Genomic DNA, 10513 nt, shown 5'->3' on the forward strand with positions numbered 1-10513 from the left:
ATCTCTCTATTTAACAATTTATACAACATAATAATATATACAATATATAACGTTAAAAAAGAATATTTTTTTAAATTGTTTTTTGACGTGAAGGAGCATTTTTACAATACCGTCCATTTTGCTGTTTAATTTCAACATTTTAAACTTTTTCAAATCTTCTTTTTACAACTTCTAAAAACAAAACAAAGTATAATGTAGGATATATTTATCAAATATATTGGAAATAAATTTAACTTAACATAGATATTTAACTAAATTAAAAGTTGAATAATTTAAACTTATTTTAGATTACCTTCTATTAAGTCAAATAGTTTAGTTGATAGTAAATTAATCTTTCCACCCGAACCTTTTGAGTTGAACTGTGTCAACAGGTTATTTGTAAATAATCTAAAAACATATCGAATAAATAATAAAATTTATGAAAAATATTAAACAATTTATAATTATTGATTTTCATAATTACTATACATAAACAATATATTTACCACAAACAAATACAAAAAATGATTGCTATACAAAATATAATAGAAAAACCTATTCATGACCAATCTTGTCAGTTGTTTAAAATCTTCTGCACCTAAAAAACTGAGCTGTTTAACCCAAATAAAAGTTTGGCAAAATAATTATACAAAAATAACTATTTTCACTTTATTTATATGTATAAAGTTTTATATATGGATAAAGATTTACCAAATCAAGTCAAACACAATCATCTTCTAAACTTTTGATAAAATCCTCATACTCTGCAATAGTGTCTAATTTCTTGATCGCAAAATTACTATGGGGTTGTTTGTTTATAGCTAAAATGAGCTCCTGGTTTTCAAGAACCTTTGAAAGCATCTTTTGAACATCATGTGCTGGTATTCTCAATTATGTGAAGAAAATGAAAAAAGAAATATGTTGAATGCAAAACATTTATTAATACTATTTCAAAACTATCTACAACTATTGATCGTATACCTTAAAAAAATCCAAATGTGAGTACAAACATTCTCCACATTTTACTTACTCCAAATAAAAAAATCAATGCTAAAAATCTTACTTCCAACTTCCATAGGAAACTTATTTTTAAGTAACTTCTCGGGTCCAAGCGCTTCAATCATGGTTTTTTCTTGTATGTCTGTTTTCTGAAACTTTTCGTTTGGTTCTGCTGTATGAGGTATAACTAAAACAAACAAAAAAATTATATATATAAACAATAAAAAGTTATAATTTTAATCTGCAACAAATCTTTTTTAAAAATTTTTGGTACTTTGTTAATATTAATACATTTTTTTCTTATTTGAATGCCTGTCCAAGGCTGAGGCTTTAGCTCCTCGAGACCACAAAAGTTGAGGGGTAAGAGGAGGGAGGAACTTACAATTTTTTAGTTTAGAGTCTATAAAAAAAAAATCATATATAAAAAAAAAATTTGATTGTTCTATTTCAGTTGATTGTGAAGTTAGGCAAAGATAAAGTTAACAATAAAAGAATATTCTAACTTTAATGAACAAAAAATATAGTAGAAAATTCAAAAGTAATACATACATAGTACACAAGAATATGAAGATGATTGTTCCTCTGTAGTTGAATGTAGAGGTAAAAAAGTTTCGGGTAAAGCTAAAAATAAAAATTCAGTAATAGTGTAGATTAATAATATATTAATTCTAATTTTAAAAAATCAAAAAATTAGGAATCAAAGTGTACCAGAACACAGATTAGATTGTTTGAAAGTAGATCCAGATGACAAATTAGAGTCAAAAGATCTTTTTAATGGTTGAGGCAAAAGAAAATCAGGTAACTCTAAAACATAATAGATTTATTATTTATTTTCTTGTAGTATTAATACAAACATATTAATTTACAATAAAGATTTGACATTAAAAACATAAAAATAAGTAATAAACGTAAAAATAATTAAATGTAATTATATCATTAACATTACTTTTCACTTTAAATGTATCTTTGGAAACACAAACATCTATTTCTTCTTCTTCTGCTGTGATGTAACGATATTCTTTTAGTTCCTCCATATTATCTAAAAGAATCAAAACTCTTATAAATCCAATATAAACATATATTTTTCCAGCACATACATGCTGGCAAAATATCTGATGCTTATATTGGATTTATAAGATATAATTTTTTATAATAATAATAATAATAATAATAATATATATATATATATATAAATATATAAATATATATATATATATATATATATATATATATATATATATATATATATATATATATATATATATATATATATATATATATATATATATACATTCATACCACTCTCAAATTTGATTTTAACAAGTTTATATTTGTCCCATGTTTCATCCACACCCAATTCATCTTTAACAGCTCTAAGATAAGATACACCTGCAGGTCAGAATAATATTTTTTTATTTGTATCTATCCACCTTCTACAACATCTTTTATTTCCTCATAGTTCTCTATCCAAACAGCTCTTGCCCAAATCGTGATGTAAAACTAAATCATGAAAAAAAAATTTAAAAATATCAACAAAAGCCTTATAATAAGTTGGAATAACAGAAATAAGTAGCAATAGCAAAAGACAACTGTCTTAATTTAAAAAACTTATAAAGGAATGAAAAAGAACAAAAAAAACCCATTAGGTTAATAATTATGGTGATTATGACAAGAAAGAGCACTAATTTGACTAAAAAAATACACAAATAAAACAATAAAAGATATTAAAATCAGCATTAAAATAACTGTGTGGGCAGTTTAAATAAATCTGTTTAATATTTTAAATATTTAAGATATTTCACTTCATCACTAACTATTAAAAAGGTAGTTTTGATAAATTTTCTAAATAATAAAGAAATGAAATAAAAAATTAAATCTCTTAGATATTTGTTAGATATTTTACTTTTTTAGCTCTTTAATTTTATTTCTTCATTACCTCTTCAATTTAATTTTTTTATTTACTGATTTTTACTTAAAAAGTGATTTTTTTTTAATTCAAAAATTGTTAAATAATTGCATTTAAATATATTTTTAAATAAAGCAAAGATCATCTCAATTAAAGATTTTCTTTTTATTCTAAAATATAAACTGTAAAAAACAAACAAAATGGAATAATATAAAAAGTTAAAAATAAATCATTATATATATATATATATATATATATATATATATATATATATATATATATATATATATATATATATAAATATATATATATATATATATATCAAACTTTGGATACACGATGCAAATTAACAAAACTAAGGGACCAGTGTATAAGATAAATTGTCTGAACTCTGTTGCTTTCCACTGATGTAACTCTAAAAGGGAACATGGTTGTCGAGAAAAATTCAGATGGCATCATACCACATAAGCTTAATAGATTATCAGATATTATATAAGTTTAATAGATTATCAGATATACATTTGAGTCTACAAGTTTTACAGACTTTAAAAAAGTAAGTATGCATCTTACTACACCAAGACAAACCATGTGCATATAATCCAAAATAAAATCAGAAACACAAGATATTTTAAGTTTAGCTAAAGGAATAAGAGATTTCTGATGATAAGTGTACAAAAAGGAATTAAACTCCTCAGTTAATCTTGAAGTTGATGGGTTGTTATCAATAAAAACACTCTAAGTTCCTCATAAAATCCTGTAACTTGGCATCGTTCACAGGAGTGATATCCTGTATGACCTTGTATAAATTTAAGAAAAGAGCAAGAAGGTGCATCACATATGAATGCTTTAAGTGTAACATCAATTTTTTATCATTATAGTATAAACCTTCACTACTTAACAAAAAAGATTCTTTGAGAAAATCATTAAGAAAATCATCTAAGGAGTCTGGTTTACCATCTCCAGAAAAAAGTACAATTATAAAAATATAGTTCTCTATTAGACCAAATATTGGCCATAATTAAAGATTAGAAGATTTGAAAAGAGGTAGCCCATCAACATTAATAGTAATAGATAACCCAGTACATTGAGAATTATTTTTTAAATTCAAAAAAAAATTTATGCTATCAGCAATAGTAAAGTACGCATAAGTTCTGCCACACTTCCTATCTACTGTAACAACTTTAGAGGGTTTTAAAAGGGTTCTTGCATCTTTTGGTAACTCTGAGTGACCATGTTTTTTAGGAATATTCAAAAGCTCGTTTAATTGGTTTTGAGAAATTTTGCTTTTCACATTGACAAATCTTCTGATAATATTTCTGTTGTCAATAGTATTACAACATTCAAATAGCATTATAATTATATATATAATTATATATTATCACAATAGCATTACAACATTCAAAATTCTCATAATTACAACTCGAAGACTTATTGTTTTCTCTGCATTCTATAAAAATATTATTTAGGGCTTGACAAGGATTTTCAGGCTCAGCCTGAGAAGCATTAAATTCAGTATTTAAATTCGATGTACTAACATTAATATCTTCATCTTCAAATGTCATAATAAATTTCAACATACTTTTATTCAAGCGACGACACTTATTTCGGTTTTCAGTTTCCATAATGATACCTATATAAAATCTTTTGTTATAATATTGTTAGAATAATTTAGAGAAATAATATTGGGAGAGATAAAACTTCGTATGAAAAATTCAATGATATATATTAACATTTAATATTGTCTATTTAATATTTAATATAATATATATTACATTTCTATGTAATATTATATATAATCTGTATAATATTTAATATAATAAATATTATCTATTTAATATTTAATATAATATATATTATAATATATATAAAATATATAATCTATATAATATTTAATATTATATATATTATATTTAATATTATATATAATCTATATAATATTTAATATTATATATATTACTATATAATATATATAATCTATATAATATTTAATATTATATATATTATCTATTTAATATTTAATATAATATATATTATATTTCTATATAATATCTATAATCTATATAATATTTAATATAATATATATTAACGTTAATATATATCATTGGAAAAATTTCACATCTTTAAAAGACACGAAATTTATTCACGCTGAAATAATTATTTCGGCATGAATTTTTAAATTCGTCTTTAAAATCCTCTTTAAAATCGTAAATTTTTAAATTCGTCTTTAAAATCTAAAGTCTCTTTAAGATGTCTTTAAGACGTCATTTAATTGCCGTTTTGTTTGCTGAAATTATTTGGAAAATAAAGACGTCTTCAAGACGTCTTGAGAAGACGCGCAGTTTTTTACGACGATACAGTCTTTTACAAACGTCTTTAAAACGTCTTAAAAATGTTATTCAAAGACAAGACCATTAAAAGACCTGAATATAACGGTCTGAAGACGTTTTATGTTTGCCGGTATATTATAAAAAAATATTATATTAAAAAAGCAGATTAGGAACAAAATTTTATTATAATGAAAAAAGTAAATCAACTGACCGATGATACGAGATATTCTCACTCGACCGGTCATTTAAGAAAAGCATAAACTAAAAACATTTAGAAACGTTTCGATGCGTTTTTTTACTTAAAGATTATTATTATTTTCAAAGTCCTGTTAAAATACAAACACTATTAACAATATTCATTGTTCAGAATACATACGCTAAATTTATATTGATGGGTGGTGGGTATGCTATAAAAAACATTAGTTTTACATTCGGGGCCGTCCCGAGAGGTCTTTCATAGGGGGGTGTATGTATTTTTTTGCCAACTAGAGATACCAAAAAAAAAAGGTCCTCAATTTTTGCGATTTGCCAACTATAGTTCAAAACTTGCTCAATGTGCTAACTCAAATGCTTTGGGGTGGTCCTGTTCATATTTAATTACAATATTTAATATTTATTTATGGTTGTTGTTTTATTTATTTTTTTCTGGCTGTTTTTTCGTTTTCTATAAACTAGATGCGCACGAGCCCAGATTAATCACAAAGCAAACAAGGTGATCGTCTAGCCCGGCAAATTTTATGAAAAATTACATAAAAGAAGGACACCGAACTGTCAGTGTACGAAACTTCTATTTTTTTGTCAGCTCACGAGTGACAAAGACGTACAAAGTCTCAGATTCATTAGACTAAAACAGTACAAGTACTCATCTAGCTAGAGCCAAAAGTAGCAAATCAGTAGTTTCACTCAAAATAAGATTATTTATAGGTCATAAATTTTTTATTTTTACGTTTTCGTCATTGTTTTAAACTTTTATGGTTAAGGAGAAAACTGTTATCTGGTACGCAGTATTGAGTACGATGGACTCAAAATAAAGAAATAAAAGTTTGACACAAACAAGCTTATTCGTTGTTAAAATGATTATACGCACCGCTCAGAAACGAAGAAGGCCAAAATGAGTTAAATAACCGTTCCGACACAATTATACATGTATAGGTGTACAGATACTATTAAATATAAATATGTCTATAATGTATAGATGTAATAGTTACTATTAAATATAAATAAGTACTAAAACAAGTGACAGCAGAAAATTCCTCTCTCAAAGTTAATATTAATTAAATAACTAGTTGACGTGGGTGCAGGGGAGGATGTGCGGAACGACTGATTTCACTAAGTTTTGGCGCCAGCTTGGGCTCGCGAAATAATAAAAAAATATAAAAAAATGCTAATAAAATCTTTTTTTTTAAATAATTACTTTTTTTAACATTAATATTTTTTACTAAAATAATTATACTTAATAAAAAATTCAAAAACGTTAAATAATAAAGTTTTATAATTGTTACGTTTTTTGCCAAATTTTTTACCAATATCTTCGTTCAAAAAAGTTTTTATTTTTTTCATGAAAAACTTTAATTTTTTATATATCTTTCGTTTGTAAAAAATGTTTTTTTTTTATAAGTAGACTGAAAAAAATTGCACCACAAGTATTGTAAAACAATTACAAACAACTTTAAATTCAATGGGCGCCCGCGTAACGTCCTTATCGAGTGTAGTTTGATGGGCCAATGATCGTATAGTGAGTCCCGTCTTGCTAACAAATCGAATTCAACACTTATGCCCCCACTTCATGCAGGAGTGCGGGTAATTTTTGCAACCTCTTGTAAAGAGGTCTTAAAAGATATAAATTTATACAAGCATTCAGCCTTAAAAAAAAAAACTCTGGTACTCAATGCAACCAAGTACACGTTTTTCCGAACAAAAATATAAGTTTTTTCAATTACAATATATGTCAGTTTTTTTATAAAAAAAGTATGACATATTTGGTATATATGGAAAGATTATTTTAACCACTATTATAATTTTAAATGGATTTGATTTTTTCATAAAAGCACGTATTGGTGTTTGTTTTCAATGAATGTAACTTGACATTTGTAATCAGACATGATTTGGGAAAATTCTCCATGGAGTACCATTTTTTTATGAAAATTGAAGTTATTATTTTTAATACCACACCTAAATGAGTATGTTTAACAATAATGTCACGTTAGATTCAGATAAACTATGATAGTATTAATTTTTCTACCAAAGTCGTTTTTGCATAAATAATCATAACTTTTAGCCCTATTCAAAAAACTGTTTTCGGTATTTAGTATCATTTTTTGAAATGCTCGAGACTTATTCGGCCATCTTGAAAAAATAACTTATTCCATTCAGAATGCGTAAACAATTAAAAAACAGAGGCGGTAAACTTTATAAACAAATTACTTTTATTTTCATACTCGTTTCGTTTTTATATCAGCAGTAAACTTTAATTAACATTTGGTTTCTTTTATTTCTATAAAAATAATTTAAAAATAACATAATTTACATTTAATTTATTGTTATAAAAACAATATCTTTGAACACTAAGTCGATAGAAATAGCTATTATGGCTTCAGTAATGTATTAAGATAAATACTTTTAGTTGTTAGCACAGCGCAAAATGAAATATATATGACATAATTCATTCTAGCTTTTAAAAAAACATATTTTTATAAATATACCAACACAAGTTATTATTATTTGGATATATCTCCTGCAAAACTAACAGACGCTTCATATTTTGCTATTATTTACGAATTCTTTGTTTGCATAAATTTAAATACTGATAAATAAAAAGTTGTTCCGTTGCCCAGGGCCGGATTAGGACATTTTTAGGCCTGGGGCTGTAAGTATAGGAGAGCCTAATGTGGCGGTAAGGTAAAAATGCCGAGCGTTAGCGAGGCTAAACCCGGGGGTCAGTGGGCCGGAGGCCCCCAGCCGGGGGGGGGGGGTTTGGGGCCCCTAGACCCCCCAAGTAGGAGGGTCAGAGGGGCAGCTGCCCCCCAGAATGTTTTTTCAGTCTTGCTAATAAAAGGACACAATCTAGGTATGTTTTAGAGCATTTTTTTATAATTTTTTACCAATTGGTTAGGTACAGCTACACCCTTTTGGCCCAGACACCCATATATATGTAAACTGACAAAAGGTCTTGAATCATGACTTAAGAAAGCAACTGCTGAGCTGTAGGTATATTTACTATTGAGACAGTGGAGTATCAAATTGATAATGTGTTCACCTCCAATAAAGGAAGAAAATACCAATAGTATTGGTATTTAAATAAAAAAATTAAAAAAATAAACAATATTTCAAATACACAAAAATTCATTCTTAAACTCAATGTTTATTACTGTGCACTGACAAATTCTTAAGGTATTGTATTGTTGTTTTATCATGTAAATATTTTTTCATATGTTTTCCAGGATATAGATCATTTGGCGGTGACAATTTGGCAAAGGTCAAACAGAGAAGTGAAGTACATGTATGCCCTTAGTACAGTCTAACATTACAAAAGCACCAATAACAATATTTAAGTTATATTGGAATAGAATAGCATTTAGCAATATAAGCAAACATATATCATTTTTAGTATTGTTGATGGTGTCAAATATTTAGCTGAAGCTAGAATCTTCATATATTTTTCTTTTGAAAGTATAAAAAAAAAACAATAAATATAAATTGTAGCATAATTTATGTACTATTTAGTTAATCAATTAACTTTAAAATAGTTTTTTATATATTCACTTGCCTTTTTTGAAGCTTCTTGATCACTACTGTGAAATATCTTGATCTAACTATGTCACTTTCAATGCATAATAAAGCCAAATCATTTAAGCGAGGTTGTCCCATTGTTGATCTAAGTTCATTCTTAACTCTTTTAAGGACTGAAAAAGATCTTTCTTCAGTACAGTTTGTGACCATAAGAGACAAATATATTCTCAACACAGTGTAGACATTCACAAAGGTATTGGTCAAACTATTCTTAACTAGAAAGGTGTACACACACACACACACACACACACACACACACACACACATACACACACACACACACACACACACACACACACACACACACACACACACACAAGCACACACACACATACACACACACACACACACACACACACACACATACAAACACACACGCACACATTTTCTTGATAAATTCAAAGTGTGCTTAGGTGATGAAGTTACAGAACGTAATGAAATAGCAGGGTGAAGATTATTACCATTCAACTTAAAGAAAGCTCTCATATGTCCTGATTTTACGTAGGAGAGCGCAGGGCTAAATTAATTAAAATTAAGACTTTTATTGCTAAAAACAGGACGTAAAAACAGGAAGAAACGGACGTGACCCTGCCATTTAAGTTACGTTGCGCGATGAAGAGTAAAAAACGTTGTTATTATTTTTTTTTTCATCTTATTATCAAACTATCTTTTATTTTCTCAGAAAAATATTTACATATTTTATGTATTATTTTAAAGTTAAAAATTTTCATTTTTGTTAATTTATTTTTACTTTTTTTACCTTGTAATCAAAATTAAGTATAACTTTAAATAAAATATCAAGATATAGTTTAAGAAGCAGAGAAGGAGTATGTTTTAAAATAAGAGAGTTTAAGATGAATTGTCCATAAATTACGCCACGCTAAAATATATTTTAAAAAAAGAAGGAAATCTTTTACGCGGCATTTTTTATTAATTTTAATCAGGTATTTAATTTTTTTTTAAATGTAAAGGATCTGCAAGTGAAAACTTTTGATCTTCCATAAATTACGCAACGTTAAGTGATGATCTTCCATAAATTACGCAACTTAATTTTAATCAGGTAATTAATTTTTTTTTAACGTAAAGGATTTGCAAGTGAAAACTTTTGATCTTCGATAAATTACGCAACGTTAAGTTTTGATCTTCCATAAATTACGCAACTTAACGTTGCGTAATTTACGAACGATCGAGTAACTGATATTTTAAAATTCTTTTACAATTTTGAATCGAAATTATAGAATATTTATTTTTTTTTTTTTTTAATTTTTTTATTTTAGGTGCTCCAAGAAGTCCTAACGGTCTTGTCACAGAGCACCGCGGAAGTGCATTTAACCAGGAAGTTCACGCCTCCTTCCTTACCGTGACGCGAAAATATGTCCAGAGCTCGTTTCGAACCTAGATCTGCTGCTTATAAAGCGAGCGTTCTAACCATTGCGCCACGGCCGCACGGATAGTTTGGATTACTTTAATTTGAATATTACTATCATTGTCAGTCAATGAGATGGACCAAAGG

At 26.8% G+C, this 10513-nt stretch overlaps 1 protein-coding gene and 1 non-coding gene across 3 annotated transcripts; one reads left to right on the forward strand and one right to left on the reverse strand.

Moving 5' to 3' along the window:
* LOC136079700 (uncharacterized) lies at positions 1-4583 on the reverse strand. Of its 2 annotated transcripts, XM_065795901.1 has the most exons (10): positions 4464-4583; positions 2278-2478; positions 1925-2017; positions 1687-1782; positions 1528-1599; positions 1043-1165; positions 691-865; positions 535-577; positions 293-387; positions 1-171 (listed from the first exon to the last, which is right to left on the reverse strand). In XM_065795901.1, the coding sequence occupies exons 3-7, from the start codon at positions 2010-2012 to the stop codon at positions 801-803; spliced, it is 444 nt and encodes a 147-aa protein (XP_065651973.1). In that variant the 5' UTR covers positions 2013-2017; positions 2278-2478; positions 4464-4583; the 3' UTR covers positions 1-171; positions 293-387; positions 535-577; positions 691-800. The 2 variants fall into 2 exon arrangements, with proteins under 2 accessions (XP_065651973.1, XP_065651972.1); XM_065795900.1 differs by lacking the exon at positions 4464-4583 and having other exon boundaries at positions 2278-2637.
* A 2320-nt stretch (positions 4584-6903) lies between these two features.
* Positions 6904-7026, forward strand: LOC124818898 (U4atac minor spliceosomal RNA). The gene has a single exon (XR_010638321.1). It is a non-coding gene; the product is annotated as a U4atac minor spliceosomal RNA (small nuclear RNA).
* The last annotated feature ends 3487 nt before the right edge of the window (positions 7027-10513 follow it).

Source organism: Hydra vulgaris, chromosome 04 (assembly GCF_038396675.1).
Source record: "Hydra vulgaris chromosome 04, alternate assembly HydraT2T_AEP".
NCBI lineage: Eukaryota > Metazoa > Cnidaria > Hydrozoa > Anthoathecata > Hydridae > Hydra > Hydra vulgaris.

Bases quoted from the DNA above. Each gene is read 5' to 3' on its own strand.
- LOC136079700 (XM_065795901.1), bottom strand. From the start codon at position 2,012: ATGGAGGAACTAAAAGAATATCGTTACATCACAGCAGAAGAAGAAGAA. The intron at 1,783-1,924 runs GTAATGTTAATG...ATTATGTTTTAG, and splicing joins AGATACATTTAAAGTGAAAA to AGTTACCTGATTTTCTTTTG. The intron at 1,166-1,527 runs GTATGTATTACT...TGTTTGTTTTAG, and splicing joins TTCATATTCTTGTGTACTAT to TTATACCTCATACAGCAGAA.